The sequence below is a fragment of the Gopherus evgoodei genome, chromosome 1 (genome assembly GCF_007399415.2).
Source record: "Gopherus evgoodei ecotype Sinaloan lineage chromosome 1, rGopEvg1_v1.p, whole genome shotgun sequence".
In the NCBI taxonomy this organism is placed as follows: Eukaryota; Metazoa; Chordata; order Testudines; family Testudinidae; genus Gopherus; species Gopherus evgoodei.
Window position 1 is genome coordinate 20403586 of NC_044322.1, and position 19619 is coordinate 20423204.

General features: G+C 44.0%; 1 protein-coding gene across 4 annotated transcripts in view; it reads left to right on the forward strand.

Annotated features, from left to right (window-relative positions):
• The window catches only part of LOC115649938 (N-acetylated-alpha-linked acidic dipeptidase 2-like), a 53136-nt gene that overhangs the window by 15486 nt on the left and 18031 nt on the right, over positions 1–19619 (forward strand). For all 4 annotated transcript variants that reach the window (XM_030559135.1, XM_030559165.1, XM_030559144.1 and 1 more), the window contains 7 exons: positions 272–357; positions 2180–2299; positions 2794–2876; positions 5775–5838; positions 11052–11119; positions 16879–16970; positions 18557–18647. In XM_030559135.1, the coding sequence (XP_030414995.1) occupies positions 272–357; positions 2180–2299; positions 2794–2876; positions 5775–5838; positions 11052–11119; positions 16879–16970; positions 18557–18647 (604 nt within the window). The remainder of the gene's footprint in view (positions 1–271; positions 358–2179; positions 2300–2793; positions 2877–5774; positions 5839–11051; positions 11120–16878; positions 16971–18556; positions 18648–19619) is intronic.

Here is a 19619-nt window from a genome sequence, read left to right on the forward strand (position 1 = left end):
GCAAAAACTCCGTTTATTTTGGGGAACTAAATGGGGGACTGAAATACAATTTATCCCCTCTACATGGAGATAGGCTACAACCCGACCCTTTTGTGGGTGCTGATCCAACCTCATTCCACTACAGTGTTTCAATGGCTATTGTAGAGGTACACGGGCTTGTTCTAAATGTGTTTGTAAAACATGTTTAAAATTGGTTCATCTATCACTGTTCCAACCCTAGTAAATGCCTCCTCAAGTCATGGATAACTACTTCATTTTGCTTTTGTTTCAGAAAGGTCAGAATGCATGTCCACACTCACAGCAAAATCACACGAATTTACAATGTTATTGGCACTATCAGTGGTGCGGAGGAACCAGGTGAGCTTTTTGCATTTGGGGAAGATGTTCTTCGGTGGCACGAGGTTTAACTTTTCAGAGATAATCAGATAAAATTTGGAACTGGAAAAGACTTACAAGGTCATCTTGTCCCTCCCATCACAATGTTCCCCCAAGAGATCTATAAGTGGTATATAGATGAGAAAGCTACAATAAACAGCTCACTGGGACAGCCTGGCGCAAGACATCTCATTTTCTATAGGGTCTCTAGCACATCCTTCATACAGTCTTATACCAGCATATTCTAGTGCAACACAAAGTATAATGGACTAATGATGAGCTGAACAAAGTGCTAGTTCCCACAACATCCTGAATGTTGGAGATTCATGATATGAACCAAGGTCTAGATCCACATTTCTCATAGACTCATAGACTCTAGGACTGGAAGGGACCTCGAGAGGTCATCGATTCCAGTCCCCTGCCCTCATGGCAGGACCAAATACTGTCTAGACCATCCCTAATAGACATTTATCTAACCTACTCTTAAATATCTCCAGAGATGGAGATTCCACAACTTCCCTAGGCAATCTATTCCAGTGTTTAACTACCCTGACAGTTAGGAACTTTTTCCTAATGTCCAACCTAAATCTCCCTTGCTGCAGTTTAAGCCCATTGCTTCTTGTTCTATCATTGGAGGCTAAGGTGAACAAGTTTTCTCCCTCCTCCTGATGACACCCTTTTAGATACCTGAAAATTGCTATCATGTCCCCCCTCAGTCTTCTCTTTTCCAAACTAAACAAACCCAATTCCTTCAGCCTTCCTTCATAGGTCATGTTCTCAAGACCTTTAATCATTCTTGTTGCTCTTCTCTGGACCCTCTCCAATTTCTCCACATCTTTCTTGAAATGCGGTGCCCAGAACTGGACACAATACTCCAGTTGAGGCCTAACCAGTGCAGAGTAAAGCGGAAGAATGACTTCTCGTGTCTTGTTTACAACACACCTGTTAATGCATCCCAGAATCACGTTTGCTTTTTTTGCAACAGTATCACACTGTTGACTCATATTAAGCTTGTGGTCTACTATGACCCCTAGATCTCTTTCTGCCATACTCCTTCCTAGACAGTCTCTTCCCATTCTGTATGTGTGAAACTGATTGTTCCTTCCTAAGTGGAGCACTTTGCATTTATCTTTATTGAACTTCATCCTGTTTACCTCAGACCATTTCTCCAATTTGTCCAGATCATTTTGAATTTTGACCCTGTCCTCCAAAGCAGTTGCAATCCCTCCCAGTTTGGTATCATCCGCAAACTTAATAAGCGTACTTTCTATGCCAACATCTAAATCGTTGATGAAGATATTGAACAGAACCGGTCCCAAAACAGACCCCTGCGGAACCCCACTTGTTCTCAGCTGCTTGTATCTTTATAGTGGCTTAAACTGAAACCTTGGACACAAACTTTGGGGTGGTTGGTATTTGATTTTGTGTTCTGATTTGAATTCTGCCTCTGGGTTCCATCTCAAGAGCACAGAGTCTAAAATTAGTCAAATCATAATTGAGCAGACAGAGCCGGGTAATTTTATTTTAACAGTGGTTCCAAGATAAGGGATGAAAAGATTCTTAAAACAAAGCTGTGTAGAGACAAAGGTTGTAAACTGGAAAAAAAATTAAAAAAGCATTTTTGTGACAGATTGTAAACTGCAACAAGATCAGTAGGGCTGATAGGCTGGGCTTTTTAAAAACACTGAAATTAGTTTTCATTGTGGTTTGGGAAGGTTGGGAATGAGGTTAAAGGGAAAGACTGAATTATAGATACCCCAAGTGTATTCTGAATTAAAGACTGATTCTGTATCTTTGTTTCCAGACAGATATATTATTCTGGGAGGACATAGAGACTCCTGGGTATTTGGTGGGATTGATCCAACCACTGGTGCAGCTGTTCTTCAAGAAGTTGCTCGGAGTTTCGGCAAAATGGTGATGGAAGGTAACTTATTCATTGTAAATGGAGAAGGTGAAACACAAGGTCTATGAAAAACACTATTTTGAGAAATTAAGTGGAATTTACCAATAAATAGATGCATAGACTTTATTTGCCCTCTGCATAGGGTTGAATTTCACATAATAGATATTACAATTTCTTATATGTGTGTGCACATGCATGTGAGTGAGGAACTGGGGGAGCTCCTAAACATATACATCTGCAATGAGCTTAACATCACATATGATGTGACTTGGTTGAATTTCTGCTCTCCTTGCCTGTGTAACATTATGTGCTCTGAGAGTTTTGCCTTTACAATAAAAATATTGCAGTGGATGTGCTGATCTGCAGAATTTGAGGTGACAGATTTTCACTGATACATATTACACATCATTTTCGATGATGTACTAATTTTTATTTAAGTGACTCAGTCAACTGTGACCATCTTTCTCTAATAGAATTTTTCTCTTTTTAAGTCAAATTTAACTGTGTGATTACAGGTTGGAGACCTAAAAGAACTATTATTTTTGCTAGTTGGGACGCAGAAGAATTTGGACTATTAGGTTCCACAGAATGGGCTGAGGTAAATAAAGAATAGTACAAAAGCATGACTGATGAAGTGTGTGGGCCTATGGCCCTAATCCTGCTATGGAGTCTATGTGGACAGACCCCATTTAAATTAATGGAGCTCCATGCATATTCAGGGGGGTCTGTCTATACAGAGCCCATTGTAGGATCAGGGCGCAGTTGTTTGTAGCACAATAGGGTTCTAATGAGAGCTCCTGGACACTACCCTAATACAAATGCTAACTAACTAATGCTGGTCTGCGTGCACTCGTTCATCATAAGATTTAAAAGCTACAGGACTGTCGGCTTAGTGAATCAAATACACTAAGGAAGAGTATGGTAAGTTGCTGTCCTGCTTGAAAATCTATTTCATCAACAAACAAAATGGCCTCCACAAATTGAGAGTCAGAGGGGCCAGACATCTTTTTGTGGATGTCTTTTGCCTCCTCTGAGTCCCAGAGGTTTGGGTGCTGGACCCAGGGCTAATTCAGTTGTGGGAGCCCTGACTGCCTGACTCTGTGAGTTTCCTCATATCTCTCCATCAGAGTGGGGAATCTATGGAGTTTTCCTCCCACTTCTCTCTTCATGGGGTTCCACCATGAGTGAGGTAATCTGGGCCTCAGTTCTTATGCTGCAAGTGGATTGGTCACCCCTACTAAGAAATATAGGACTTAATAAAAATTTATCGTAACTCCCTGACAAACTGAGGTTAAAATTAGCGTGGAAAATTTTCTCTATTGGAAAATGTTGGTTGGTTGAAATAAAAAATGGTGGGCAGGGAAAATTTTGATTTTGATGAAATTTCATTTTGAAACAATTTATTTAGAGACATTTTTATTTTTTTTTGTTTGAAAATAATTTTTCATTAAAAAACCTATATTCTATCTTATGCTGCTGTATAGCATTTAGATTGATGTGCCTATATGCATAGAATCATAAAAATGTACGACTGGCAGGGACCTCCAGAGGTTATCTTCTAGTCCATCCCCCTGCAGTGACATTGGAACAAAACCAAAAACTACAAAATACTGTGACAAATGAAGATGGAAAATGTTTATTCCTAATGTCCAAAGGAATCCTGTTTTCCCACTTGATGGCACATTTGAGGTTGCCACTGCTCTTGAACTTCTTTCACAAGGACATTCTCCAATATACAACTGAAATAGCCTTGCCTGCCCATGTTGCTTAATGCAGAGGAAGTTTGATCACTAACAAGAAAATCAAAATGAAAGTATAACACCAGTTGACTTGAGGAAAACTAAACTCTGTGGAGTAAATATTCATCCTAACTAAACTCTAGTAGTAAGAAGCATAAAATCTCATAGATAACAGGACTGAGCTCCAGTGAATGTAAAACATTTAAAAAAACACCAATTCTCATCAAGCATGTCTGTTTCTACAGGAGTAGAATGGAATTTCTTTTTGTGAATCATTGTCCTAAGGTACTTTCGGTTTGATAATTTAATACCCAGTTATCCATTGTTCACCCAATGGCAGAGCCATACTGAATCTCTGGACCCTAACAACCTCTCAGACTTTAGCCCCTGTGTCTCTAGTTCATTGCCTTTTAGCTTCATTTTGGTGCCATCTATTCCCTCTCTCTGAATCCTGGATTAGACTCTGACTCTAGAGATGCTAGTCAATGCTCACATTAAAGGTCCTCTGCAGTTACTTACCAGGACAATCTTTCATCCACTGTCTTGAGGAAAATTAACCCTTTGTGTGAGGGTTGTGAACATAATATCTGAAAACGTATCAGTACCCCCTAGTTATGGAAAGATCTGTTCATAAATGTAGTGATTTATTCAGATCAAGAAGCTAGTGAATATATATGTGTGTGTGTGTGTGTGTGTGTGTGTGTGTGTGTGTATATACACACACACATGCTCAGTCCTTCCCCTTTATTTCTCTTTCTACACAGACACTTTATCTCTCCCTCCCTCCCTCTCTCTCTTTCTCACATGCGCACACACAACATTGGGGAAATCCTCCATCAGATCATTTATTTTATCATATATTTATTTTTACATTTGATTCTTATATCATTTGTATATGATACTACTTTACAATAGAAAATTACCAAATAGAATGATTACCAAAAGAAACCAGTTAGAATATCAGTTGACAAAGCCAAGTACTGATTATAAAACCGATTTAGAATATTGAGTACCAAATCACCACTTACAGTCAGAATACCAATTTCAAAACCAATTACCAATTTGTAAAATAAAAATAGTGACATGTAAATAGTCAAAATCAGAATGAAACATTTTGATTTACTTGAAACACATTTTTTCTGGTGAAACATCAACATTTTGTCTTTTCATTCCTATTCAGATTTTTTATTTTTTTTTTAATGTAAGAGTTTCCTATGGAACAGAAATTCTAAATTTCAACAGCTCTAGTTAAAATGGAGTTAAGCCTGAGAGCCCATATCAGTAATTCAGGGTAAGACACAGAAGAGGGATATTGTAATTATCCCAAAACCAAGTGTTGCAAACCCACAAAATTCAGAATTAATCTTAATCTTGAAAGAAATCCAGACATGTCAAGCCATGGAAATGCACAATAAAGGCACCCATACAGGCTTAATTCTGGCCTGTAGTGACACCAGGCAATTCTTATAATGCCACCTCAGCACGCCATCTTCTTTCTGATGGAGCTGCAGCTGGTACCTCTAATATTTCATGAATGGCTTGAAGATCAACTTTAAATACACCATATCTAGCACTGCTGAATTTCGTGCTCCCTGACCACTGGCCAATCTTATTCATTAATATAGTTAGGCATTTACATAGTACTTCTCACTTCGACTAGTCCAGAACCTCTCTGTTTTTTATAGTATTAATATTGCAACATTACATGATCACATATTATCAGTAAAGTAAACATGTTTCCCTTTTCACAACTACAGGAGAATGCTAAAGTTCTTCAGGAACGGGCCGTTGCTTACATCAACACAGATTCTTCTATAGAAGGTATGTATAAAAATTTGTTTTAAGTCTATTGGCTTTCTAGATGTAGGTTAACATTTTGCTGCATATTTGTTACTGCCTCAAAGATTTGTGATGCAAGGTACATAACAGGATATTGAGAATGCACAGGGCAGAGGCAAGTTTAGAGTAGAGAGGAGAGAGAATCCAACTCGGTTCTCATACTATTTTCCCCTGGTAAATAGCACCATCATGAGCTATGTACTTGGGGACATATCTTTATGCCAAAGGCAGGTGATATATAAATATACCTTAAATATGTCTCCTGAAAAGTTCAGCATTTAATACTGATATTTTAATGAGTTCAGCAGTTTAACTTGGATTTTAATCTGTTTAATTGCTACATTTGCTTTGATATCCAGTTTGCTATGTAGTTTATGGAAGACAATGTTCACTGTACCAGACTGACTCCTTTTACTCAGTGGAGTTATGGTGTAACGTCTCATGGTACATTGTATTGTAGTATCACAAGACAACTCACATTATCACTTTAAGCTTTGAGTTCACTGGGAATGGAGTTCACCCTGCTGTCCATGGGGGCAGGTTTGTATAATTTTTGGTGGTGCCCAAAATGGTGATGCCCCCCTTCCCCGCTCCCACCCTGTAAGCCAATATAAAATTTAAGCTACAACACATCAGCACCACAAGATTACAGGGGTCAATTAAAAGTGGAAAGTCAGAAGCAGCACTTGCCTGCTTCATTATATGGTATTATATTTTGTTGCACCTGTTGTGACAAAGTGGGAATGTTCTTAATGTTTTCTCTGAATACTGTGTGGGTGCCTCAGTTTCCCCTGCAAGGTGCCAGCTGAAGGTGTTGGGGACAAAGAGATCAGGTGGCCTCCTTGTCCAGAAGAGAGACAAAGGCCAGAGGAGGGACTGTCAGTTTGGAGCTGGCTGGGGAAATGGGGAGAGGCCCAGAACTTGGGTCTGGGCTCCCCACCCCCAAAGATGGACCTGACTGAGGGGTCCTGTTTTCTGTAACTACAAGCTCTGTTTTCGACTGTGTTTCTGTCATCTAATAAACCTTCTGTTTTACCGGCTGGCTGAGAGTCACGTCTGAATGCAGAGTTGGGGTGCAGGGACCTCTGGTTGCTCCAGGACCTGCCTGGGCAGACTCGCTGCGGAAAGTGCACAGTGTGGAAGGGCATGCTGAATGCTCCGAGGTCAGACCCGGGAAGATGTAAGCTTCCTGCCCTGGAGACAGTATGCTCAGAGAGAGGAGGCTCCCCCAGAGTCCTGACTGGCTTTGTATGGAGTAGTTCCAAAGCATCCCAGCATCCCCTTCCACACCATGCACTTCCCAGAAGTCCTCACAGGCACTGATACTCCCTCCTCTGGCCTTTGTCTCTTTTCCAGGCATTAGGAGGCCACCTGATCTCTTTGTTCTCCAACACCTTCAGTTTGCACCTTGTAGGAGAGCGGCCTAAGCCATCAGTTGCCCGGAGACAGAGTTTTGGCCATTCTCTGTGCAGACGGCATCACACTGGCCCTCTAGGGGTCTACAACAATCACACCTCCTTATCCCACCATTTAGATCCTTGAGAAATGCATAGGGGAAACTGAGGCACCCACAGAGAAACCATTAAGAACATTCCCACTTCGTAACACCTGTATACGACTAGTTATATACTTTAAAGGGTGTAAAATAATCAAGTATTGTGCTAAACACAATGATACTGCAAACCGACCACCAAATTTAAGTTGCACATTTTTCCCCTCAGATGAGGGCTCTGAGGTGGGGCTGGAGATGAGGGGTTCCCAGTGCAGGAGGGAGCTCAGGGTTGGGGTGCTGGGGGCGCAGGCTCTGGGGTGGGGCAGGGCTGGGGATAGGGAATTTGGGGTGCAGACAGGCTGCCACAGGGCTAGGGCCAGAGAGGACCGGCCCCCCCCCCGCCACTGGCAGCAGCAAGCTCCAAGGGAGGGACTTCTCCTCTTCCCCACCCCCACCCTGGCAGCACCCTCACTCTGCACCACAGTCACTGCCCATGCTCCTAGGGCCTCGCTCAGGTCCAGAAAGCCCACTCACCTCCCCTATGGTGGGTACCGGGGGCTGGGGGGAGGGGGTTGCCATCACATGTGGCCTCCCCTGCTGCTGCCCCTCACCGTAGCCTCACTGGGGATGAGGGATGGGGCTGCCCCTTGCCCAGTGTGCGGCAGGAGTGGGGACTGCAAGGTGGTGGCTGGGGGGGGGGGTAGAGTGTCTCAAAATTCACCCAATCCCCAGCTGCTCAGGTCTAGGAAGCCCCCTTCCCTCATCTCGCCTGTGGTGGGTGGGTACGTGGGTGCTGGGGTGGAGGGACTGCCAGCACATGTGGCTTCCTTCCTCCCCTTCTGCATCCTGCTGTCCCTCACCCTTGTCTCACTGGGGATAGGGCTGCCCCTTGCCCAGCATTGGGCAGGAGTGGGAGCTGCGGGGACGTGGAGAGGGTGGATCACAGGGTCAAACCTCACCGAAGCCCCAGTAGCTGCTCAGATGAGTGAGGTCCACTCCAGATGTCCATTTCCTGGCTGGAACTCCCCTTGGCGTCTCCTCCAGCTGGGTGCTAGGGGACGAGAGAGAGGGTTCCCATCCCAAGCACGTGCATGCCTCCTCCCCGCCTCCTCTCTCTCCCCCCCCTCCCCCCCTCCCAAGGTGCTCCAACAGTCTGCCAACCGCTGCTCTCTATAGCCTTAGGCCGAAGCAGCGGCAGGCAGCCCGCAGCACAAGCAAGGGAGAGAGGCATGGGCTGGATTTTTTCTCAGGCAGGGAAGCTCCGAGGCGAGGGTGGGGGGTGTGGAGGAGGGGGAAAGAAGCCCAGGTCCAAATATTGGTGGAGCGCAGCCCCCAGCCTTGAATATTCCTGGTGCTTGGACACCCTGAACCCATATAACCTGCTGCCACAGACCCTGCCGTGAGCTATGCTCAGTGTTCTGTCTGTGCAGAGATGTTGCATAGGCAGCCTGTACGCTGTGTGCGCCGGGGTGGGGTCCCCGTGCCAGCAACAAGAGGAGGTTGAGAGTGGCCCAGAGGGGAAATAATCCACAGCTGCATGGTTCAGCTGGCCATACCACACCACTCAGGTCCTGCAGAGGGCATATTAAGGGTCTGACACACAGGAATGCTGCTAAGAAACTGGACTTTATATGCAGACCCCCAGCCACGTGATCTAAATCAGGGTGATGACATCAATACCCCATCACATCCCAGTGGTCAGCGACACCAGTGATTATTGTTGGGTCTGCAGCTATGCTTCCATCCCCAGGGTAGCAGCCGTGGAGAGCGGGTGCTGTGCTGCACCGCAGCCTCAGTTTGTTAAAGGGTGCCACATTTTATCTACACTTTGTCCATGTAAAACCCAATTACTCTGGTTTCTTTGCATGAGTGAAGTAGGTTTCACCATGAATGTTTAATAGTTCAGTTTTGTTTTGGTCAGCAGAGAATTCTCTTCATCACCCAATGACTGGAAAGAAAAAAACAAAAACAAAACCTGCTTTCTAAATGCTCAGTAAGAATTGGGGACGGGGTGGAAATCAGAGCTGTTCCTTCAACTACACAGCCTGCATGCTGTGTAAAAAGTAGATCAGACTTTTAGCCTATATTTCATGCCTACAGAAGATCTTGCTGCTGAAATAGCAGCTTTATCCCTACTTCATTTTCGCAGTGTGTATTGTAACACAGCTATTGGAGACGATTTGGAGCCAGCATGCTGTTGCAGTGCCAATTTGCTTCCAAATCTTGATTATGCAGTGATGCCTTTGTTTACATATCAAAGCAAAATATGAAAGTAAAGCATTGTGAAACCTATAATAAACAAAACTGGTGCCACGCTTCAGTGCACTGTTTTAAGTACATTAGTCATCTTTCCCTTGACTCCAGGCCTTTGAATCCCCAATGGTGCGATAGCATCTCTGTTCCTTGGAGGAATCAGTTAGTACATCACAGTACATTCTGCACTGTGCCAAATACAGTACAGCACATTTATCTTATTCATTGTCCTTTCACCCAGAAACTGGTTGGTGTCCTTTGAGAACGTTACCTTGCATCTAATTACCAATTGCTAAATATACAAACTCCTTGGCTATGCTAGCTAATGTAACCCAGTGTTCTTTTCCATTATTACATTACTGTCATTGTCTGATTAGTTTTAATGTGAATTTCATTCGTTTGTTCAGCCAGAAACAATACACTGCTCTAAAATATTATCAAAACTTGCTAACAGTTCTAACAAAAACTATCAGATGTGGCAGAGTTCTTATTTATCCCTGTGTACCCACCATTTGTTGCTAGAATTTACAGTCTGTGGGTATTACTGGAGTCTCTATCAGCTGATGTTAGATGATCATCCAACATTTTCTAGGAAGGCTGTTTTGCACTTTTGTCTGATTAGAAGATAGTGACAGTTTCTTTTGGCTGTGGACCTTGCTGCAATAATGTATGCCTTTGTCACCTGAACACTGGCTTGCTGTAGAGTGTTCTATCTCGACTTAAATCAACTTGCAAACTAACGGTGGTGCAGAATGCAGGAGCAGACACCTGCATTTTGTGGAGAGCAAATGACAGGCAGCCAGTGCAGATTGCAGAGCACTACTGTTTTTAATTTTTACATATAAAGCTCTAAATGGCCTGGGGGTCGCTTATTTAAGAGCTGGTCTCTCTCCTAGTGTCTCACTGCTATAGTTGCAGCCAGCCAAGGTATTCATTATAAGACAGAAGCTGAATCCCTCATTATAGGAGAAAAGCAGCTGCTGGCACATTTCTTCTGTGAGGGGACTTCCACCCTGGAACTTGCTTTCCCTCCTCCCAATCCACAACAGCATAGATTTGCTGATTTTTAGGGCACATTGTAAGGTGCATCTGTTCACACAGGAAAAAACCAAATGGGGCTGGTATGTGTGCTGAGAGTGTGTATAATTTGAAGGGAGAGCGGGGGTGTGGGGTTGAGCTTGAGGCTCAACGGCAGGTCTAATTTTTATGTTTTGTATTTGGAATCTGTGACAAAGATGAGTTTAGGAGACGTGCTTTATATATTGTAAATCTAACTAGACAGTCTGTATTTGTTAGTGCTTTGTGCCAAGACCTGCAGTTCTTACTTAGCTAAAACTCCTCTTGGAGTCAATGAGAGCTTTGCCCAGGTGAGAACAGCAGGGTTTGGTCTATCAGCAGGGAGTCAAAGCCACTTAAAAAAAAGATTTCCCTGTCTTTGTTTGGTTTTCAGGCAACTACACTTTAAGAGTTGACTGCAGCCCCCTTCTCTACAAATTGGTGTATAATCTGACAGAAGAGGTACAAAAACGAAGTGTTTGCTGCACATGACTTTCTGATAACTGAAGTCACAAACTTACTGCTGATTAGTTTGTAGCCTGCAGAGGCACTGATCCTGCTCCCATTGACTTCAATTGCAAAACTTCCATTCATTAGGACATGATCCAGGCCCACAGTTGCTCTTCAGTGGTCTATGAAGGATGAAGAGTATTACTAAAGCAAACAAAATTGTATTACAGTGTATATTTTTAAAACACCAAGAAGAAGATAATTAACCCACTAAAAGCTGTTATTGGACAAGTGGACAGGAAGCTGGAAGGAATTAAAAATGGGATTTAAAGAGAAATCCTGAAAATGGAAAAGATTTAAGACAAATTGGCTTGGTGCCCTCCTTACTCTTCATCTTATCCCCCTAAATCTCATCTCACACCCCCTCCAAAATTCCTCAGTGTTTTATCAAACAATTAAATTCTTCTTCCAATGGGTCAGATATACTCAATTTGTACAAATGGGTGTCCCAGATACCTATCTTTTTCTCTTTCATTCTTAGTATTGCTCATTAGATCTTCTGTTACTGTAGATGGCAGGCACATTAAAGGATGCTGCTTCTCCTTGAATGCATATGAAATGTGGCTCTTCAGGTGAATTCATTCTACTCATTTAAGAATGAGAACTGAAGTTTTCAAATATATAGAGCAAGCTTCATCTTGCCATACAAATGTCTTTTGTATGAATTCTGGGCTTGTGAATAGTGGAGTTTAGTCACCAAAGTGCCTCATCTTGAGCCACCTCCAGGGGCAGATAGCTTAATTCGCTTTCCATCTCCAATGTTTGATATTTCTGCTGAATATCTGTTCACTTGGAACTGGACTGAGATCACACACTCATTGGTCCCTGCAGTGGATGTCAATTATTGGCACAGACACAAAAAGTTGACCCTCACTGAGATATCTAGTGTCCCCAGCTATGAAAGACTCTTCCTAGTCTGGGTTGTTCTCAAGCGTAAATCATACTTCTTTATGAACAAGGTTTCCAGGCTGTGTACCTCTTTGTCTTCAACTGTTTCAACTTTGTGTTTCCTTCTTGTGTGTTCCCCTCCCTTTTCAACTCTTCCTGGGTTTTTTTTTTTCTCTCTTGAGGAGGAAAGGGAAGTGTTTGTGAGATCATCAGCACAGCAGTAGCAATTCACACAATGAAGGAAAGGCTGTTTCACTTGCAAACACTCCTACTGCTGAAAGAAATAGATCAGGATTGCTCCCTTTCCTCATTCACCCAGGGAGCCATCTGCAAAGGGAAACAGATTAAAAATGCTTTGGGTGAAAAACGTTGTGAGTGGTGCCTGCCTCCACTGTTTTACATCACACCTTAAATTAGGCATCTGTGTTTAGCCAGATCACTTCCATCTAAATACCATCAGATGCTTGAGAGACATGAGACATTTCTTCTTTTGGAATAAGCTCCCATGCCTCTGTTAAGAGCTTGAATAATACATTAGTATAGCATAGAAAGGCCTCAGGAGCGCTCAGTAATTGAATGCTCTCTCGGTATCAGAGAATTCCCAGTACTGTGTTATATTCATTCATATTTTCCACTACTTCATTTATCATAGGGATTCATTTATTGTCATTGAAAAGCCCTGTCTATTCTCTGAGCTCTTTGAAGTCAGTCTTGGAATGATCTGGGGTGTTGTTTTTTTATTAGTTTGTAGATGAAAGGCCCAACATTATTCTGATTCTTTTCCTTTCTCTGCTTTTTGTCTTCATTCAAAGAACAGTTTCCCCAGTTTTTGTTCTGTTCTGCTGTCTCCATCCCTGAGGTAATCTAATGGCTCATCTCCTATTTCTCTCTGTTTCTTCTTGCTTGTCTAAGTCAACTGGAGAACGTCCTCATCCTTCTTGAGGATACGGAAGAGTATGATGCTTGATGTATTTATTCTCCGGTGCAGCTAAAACTGCTCATCAGACCCTAAGGAGAGCAGATGTATTTTTATGTCCTGGAAGTGACTGTTTATTTTCTAATGCAGTTATTCACCTTCCTAAAATCCTTAGGGAGTTACTGGCTAAAAATTTGTGTAGCTTGTGGAGTGAAGAGCCACATTTTCACTTCTTCATCCTTCTAAGTGCAGGGCTGGTGAAAATCAACAAAGAAAGGGCTTGAGCCCACTACAGCTATACAGGTCAAAGAGCCATACATAGTCCTATACTCAAACCCAGATGCACAGAGGCACTTTCCCCTACATGCTCATTTAGAACTTCTCTTCTTCCAGATGTATTTTAAGCTTTTCATTTAAAGCGGTAGAGGCTCATTAATGTCCAGCAGTGGCCAGAAGCAGAGCTGTGTGAATAATGGATTTTTCAGTTCACTGGCAATTTTGGGCTCTGCATTGCTTTGCTAGCATTAAAGGATAAAGTTCACAGTTGAGGGCTCAGCATCTCTGTCCTGAAGAGTTCTGAAGGCAGGAAGGCATGGAGGCAGCAAGAATGAGGTGGAATAACTGGCTAGGCAATAGTACTGCTGAAAAGTATCTGGGGGGGTCATCATGAATCACAAATTGAATATAAGCCAACAGTGTGATGCAGTTGTGAAAAAGGTTAATATTACTCTGGGAAGTTTTAACAGGTGTGTCATATGTATGACATGGGATGTAATTGTCCCACTCTACTCAGCACTGGTGAGGCCTCAGCTGGAGTATTGTGTCCAATTCCAGGCGTCACACCCGGGGCACCGGAATAAGGGTGACCAGAGGGCCATAGCCCTCCCACTTTTCAGCTGGGGCCCTGCCTCTCCTAGCCAGGCTGGCAGCTGGAGCCCAGCTGTGGAGCCCGGAGAGCTGTGGGGTGCTGCGCTGCAGACCCTCCACCTGCCTGTGGTGGGAGGGTCAAGAGCAGCCCCTAGCCCATGTCCCTGCCCTGCCCTGTCCCCCCCACCCTCAAGGCGGGAGGCTCCACAGATCCCCACAGTAGCCCAGCCATGGTAAGAGCCTCATGAGTAGCTGTGGGGACCTGCACCATAGACCCTTCTGCCCTGGGGGAGAAGAGGGAGGCATGGGGTGGGGACATGGGCCAGGGGCTGCTATTGACCCACTTACCCCAGGCAGGTGGAGGGTTCACAGCTTGGCTCCCCACAGCTGCCCATGTGGCTCTTACCATGACTGAGCTGGGTCCAGGTAAGAGTCATGCATGTGGCGCAGACAGCTGTGGGGATCCGGGGATTGTCCTGCTCTGGGTCCACAGCTCTCTGGGCCTGCTCTGGCTTCTGGCTTGGCTGGGGCTGGGACCTCAGACAAAAGAGGAGGGGCAGGGTGTGGGGCTGTGCCCTCCTCCACTTTTGGGCAGGCTCTGCAGCTCTTGCTTCACACTTTAGGGAAGATGTGGACAAACTGGAGACAGTCCAGAGGAGAGCAACAAAAGTGGTGAGATTTAGAAAGCCTGACCTGTCAGAAAAGATTAAAAATACTGGGCATGCTTAGCAGGGCCGGCTCCAGGGTTTCTGCCGCCCCAAGCAGCAAGAAGAAAAAAAAAAAAGCCACAATCGCGATTTGCTGCTCTATTGCCGCCGCTTCAGTCTTCGACGGCAATTCAACAGCAGGTCCTTGGCTCCGAGAGGGAGAGAGGGACCCGCTGCCGAATTGCCGCTGAAGACCCAGACATGCCTCCCCTCACCGTTGGCTGCCCCAAGCAGCTGTTTGCTGAGCTGGTGCCTGGAGCCGGCCCTGATGCTTAGTCTTGAGAAAAGAAGACTGAGTGGGGGGGATCTGATAACAGTCTTCAGATACGTTCTTCAGTTGTTCTCCATGTCCAGTGAAAGTAGGACAAGAAGTAATGAGCTTAATCTTCAGCAAGGGAGATTTAGGTTACATATTTGGAATGACTTTCTGTCTATCAGGTTAATTACACTTTGGAATAGGCTTCCAAGGGAGAATATGGAATGCTTTTTATTGGAGGTTTTTATGAACAGATTGGACAAGGATCTGTCAGAGAGGAGCTAGGTTTACTTGGCCCTGCATCAGCTCAGGCAGCTGGATTTGCTGATTTCTCGAAGTCCCTTCCAGCCCTACATTTTTATGATTCTATGAAATTCAGAGAACAAGCACAGACAACCTACCTCCTAGTTATGCTTGGAAATTAAGAACTGCAAAAGAGAAAAAATGGTTTTTACATTACCTGATAATGATTTGGCCGATAATGTCAGGACAAAGTCTGTACTGGAGCATGGAGCACTTCACTGTAGCGTTCAACTTGCTCCTGCTGAAGTCTCGTTTTGAGTTTAGCCCCCAAACCTGACCAAAGTGTTTGGGAAATGATAGCAGCCAGACAGTTATTTCACAAGCTGGTTGTTTTCCTGCTAGCTGCAGGCATAATCTCAGAAGTCGGAACCCTAAAGATTTTCAGTTTGGCGTGTATCTCGATAGCTATATATATCTACAGCTATTCAGTGCTGAAAGTGGCCCCCTCCAGTATTCTGAAACGGTTCACTCCCAGCTTTATAGAGTTTGTGTTTGTGAAATCTCCGGCTTTCCAGGTAAAGGAGTTCAGGCTGCTTTTGCAAGCTTTGCTTGTCAAATCACTTTGGTTTGAGACCGGTATTGAAATGGACAAGATTATCTTCAGTCCTCGCTCTTGAAGGACAGTCTGGTGGTTGGGGACCTGGGTTCAATTCACAGCTCTGCCACAGATACCCTGTTTGACCTTGGGCAAGTCATTGAATAAAACCTCTCCGTTCCCTCTCTGTGTAATGGGGATAATAACGCTGACTTTGTCTGTTTTAGAGTCCAAATACTTTGAGGTAGGGACTGTCTCTTACTATGCACAATGGAGCACTGATCTCAGTCAGGACTTCAAGGCATTTCCCTTCATAGGCGCCGACTTCCCCTCTTTCCCATGGGTGCTTGACCCCCCCCTCCACTACTTCCATGAGGTCCTGCCTCTTTCCACCCCTTCCCCAAAGTCCCTGCCCCAACTCCACCCCCTCCCTGCCAATATTTCAACTCCTTCCCCAAATCCCTGCCTCCTCCCCTGAGTGTGCCACGTTCCTGCCAAACAGCTGTATGGCGGTGGCTGGGCAGGAAACACTGGGAGGTAGGCGGAGGAGTGAGGACTCAGTACACTCAGGAGGGGAGGAGGAGGGGAGGTGGGGGAGGAGCGGAGCTTGGCTGCTGGAGGGTGCAGAACTAATTTTTCCCCATGGGTGCTCCAGCCTTGGATCATCCACGGATTCAGTACCTATTCTTCTCTTATATAAATAATTATTATTATGATCCAGATCTTGCCTTCCAGTGCATCTGCTTTTCACTCTTCCAGTAGCACAAAGCAGCCATAACGTAGACTCAACCTGTGTGTGGAGAATATCGCCCCTGGCTAGGGAGAACTGGAGTGGGGCAGAGCTGTTGTCTCCCAGTGCCTAGCATAGGGGGCATTCCCAAGGGGAAAGGAGTGTGGTTGGGGCATCCCAGGCTGCCACTCAGAGCATCCCTAAGGGCGATAGTCCAATGGGCATAAGTCAGAGCAACCCTCAGCACTGCTTTAATTTACCCCAGTGCTCTGGCCAGCCCCAGCATTGAGCTGGTGTCAAGAAGCCGCACTCCTTCCGGTTGTTCCAAGTGCATAATGTACACGGCTCAGGACCGGGACCCATAGATTATCAATAACATGCGTAAAGGCACTTATGTGTTAACATGTGAGATCAAGAATAATGCAGATTAATGGTATGCATCTCCTCTTGATAAAATTCAACTGAAAGCGGAGACGCTTTCATTACGAGCATGTGCTTTGCCTCCCCAGATTGCAAGCCCCGATGAGGGTTATGAAGGCAAGTCTCTCTATGAGAGCTGGCTTGAAAAGGACCCCTCAACAGAAAGTAAAAGTCATCCCAGGCAAGTTCATGAAACTGTATGGGTTTATTTCCCCCCTTCCTCTCATCAGTGTTTCATGTGTGTTGTTTTTAAAAGCATCGTTGCCATTGATAGTGATGATACAAAACTGTCTGGTAGCAGGTGAGTAGCTAGCAGTATCAATGACTTTAGGAAATGTTTTTACAAGCCCACACTGGCAGTACCTGTGCCAGTTGCTAAACAAAAGTTTAAATGTTCTGTTAATAACACTTTGGAAGACAAACTAGTGCTGCATTCTAGTTAGGATAAACAAATGTTTTGTTAAAAGAAACTTTAACAGTAGTTAAGAACGGGGCCGGTTCCAGGCACCAGTGAAGCAAGCAAGTGCTTGGGGCAGCCAAGGGGAAGGAGCAGCACGTCTGGCTCTTCGGCGGCATTTCGGCGGCGGGTCCCTCGGTTGAAGGACCTGCCACCGGTGCTGCCGAAGGAAGCAGTGTGGTGGAGCTGCTGCCAAAGTGCCACCGATCGCTTGGGGCAGCAAAAACCCTGGAGCCGGCCCTGGTTAAGAAGGAAGGTTGTTCTTGTACTGCTCATTCTTTTTTGATGCAGTTGACTATAAAAGGCCATGACCTACTGTGTATACAAATGTGTACTTAAATTCCTTTAAATATGCAAGGTGATCTACAGTAAATATTGCTATCTAAATTAATCAGAGGGGTAGCTGTGTTAGTCTGGATCAGTAGAAGTGGCAAAGAGTGCCACTATAAGGTGCCACAGAATTCTTTGCCACTTTTATCTAAATTAAAACATCCTCATGGAAACTATACAGTTGTTTACATGCTCCTGCCTGCCAAGGCTAAATCCTTACTCATAAGATGGGACTAATCATGTCAGTAATATAAATGGAATTAAGCCCCTAGTGTTACTTGATTCAAGTGTCCCAAGTCTGTTACCCCAGTCTTGTAGCCCCAGCTCACATTAATTCAGTGCGGTTTCTCACCTAAGTAAGCGCTAGGATCGGACTCCCTGAGCAGATCTTCGGCTGATACACATAGTTTTATTGGCTTCAGTGGAGCTACAGCAATTTTAGGAGCTGGCCTTTACAAGATTTAATTTCCTAGAAGCATGCACGCGTCAATAAACAAATCCAATCCAGAGTGACATGCTTTTTCCCCTCCTCCATATACTTCTGTGTGGTGTTCTCATTTTCCTTTCCTCTGTGTTGCCACCTCTACCCAGCAGATGGCATTCTCCACTTGAAATTAACACCAGCAACAGCCTCTTCTGCAATGGAAACTATTTGCAATGCTTTGATTATACAGTGGTCTGCCACATATAAACATATCTTTATATAGGCTCCCAACTGATTTCAGTCGATGGTAGATTATTAATGTTTGAGATCGCCAAGATGCCCAGGTCCCATCCTACAGCACTCTCACATCAGGCTCAATGTGTATCCTTCTCCAATGCATTCGTCATCTTAATAGCCTTACCTCACCGTTCTGACCTTGCTTGTCAGAAGCCTTGTCCACAATACCTTGAAAACTCTGCTAGCAATACCTTGCATAATCATTTGTATTAGGTCTGACTGTAGCCTCATTTTGATACCTTTTATTTCCTGCATGTAGAATAAACAAACTGGGATCAGGCAGTGATTTTGAAGCTTATTTTCAGCGGCTGGGAATCACATCAGGCAGAGCCCGTTATACGAAGAACAGGGTAAGGCATCCAGATTTCCTGAAAACAATGGATACCGAGGTTTGGCTTTATTTTGAGAACAGTTACTCTACAATGGGATATTCAACAATTTAAAAAAACGAACAAACAAAAAAAACTTGTTCCAAAGTGTTGGTCCTATGCTCACAGAAATACAATTTTGGAATTTGTGAAGAAACAAACCCTGGAAGGACAATTCACCCATGATGGTGATGTGTGCATTCTAAACCCTCTAGTTACACAAACAGGGCCCTCAATGAAGAAGTATATATCGACTCAGCTTCCGGTTGTGCTGTCATTCCCACACACATCACATTGTCCCCTTACATGTAGTATTTTCCTTCGTTCTAGTGACACATTGCCTCATAGGTGAAAAAAACACATTTGTAACACACTGCCTTAAAGGATTGTCCAATTTTTCCTTTAAACTACAGCTTTATGTTTAAACCAGTTTACAAGTGTTTCATTAGCACTAACGGTCAAGGTCCTACAATGTCAGGGCCAACTGGAACTTAAGACTGAGGCCTTATCTAAAAGTTTTGTCATTTTAACCATACGGGCATCCTGAAAGCTGCAGCTCTCTTTTGCTCTCTCTCCCAGGTATAGGCACAATTACACTGACATAAAAGGGTTTATAGCTGTATAGCTTCTCCTGATTCACTAAAGCAAAATGATCCAAACAGATACTGATATGTAGTAGCATAACAGCGTCAGCAAAAAATCACACTCCTTACAGACATAGATAGGTCAGTAAAAATTTGTAAGTATAGGCCAGGCTGAAGGCATTTGATAAAACTGAATCTTTTTGGAGAAAAAAAATCAACATGAGATGCAGAAGATATATACTAACGATCCTAATGAAGTTCTTTTAAAGATTGTAAGAGCATTATTTGTCGAGCTCCATATGTTTGCATGATGCTTTACAGAAGACTCAGGGCCTGATTCTTTACCATTCAGTATCCATCGGCATTTTAA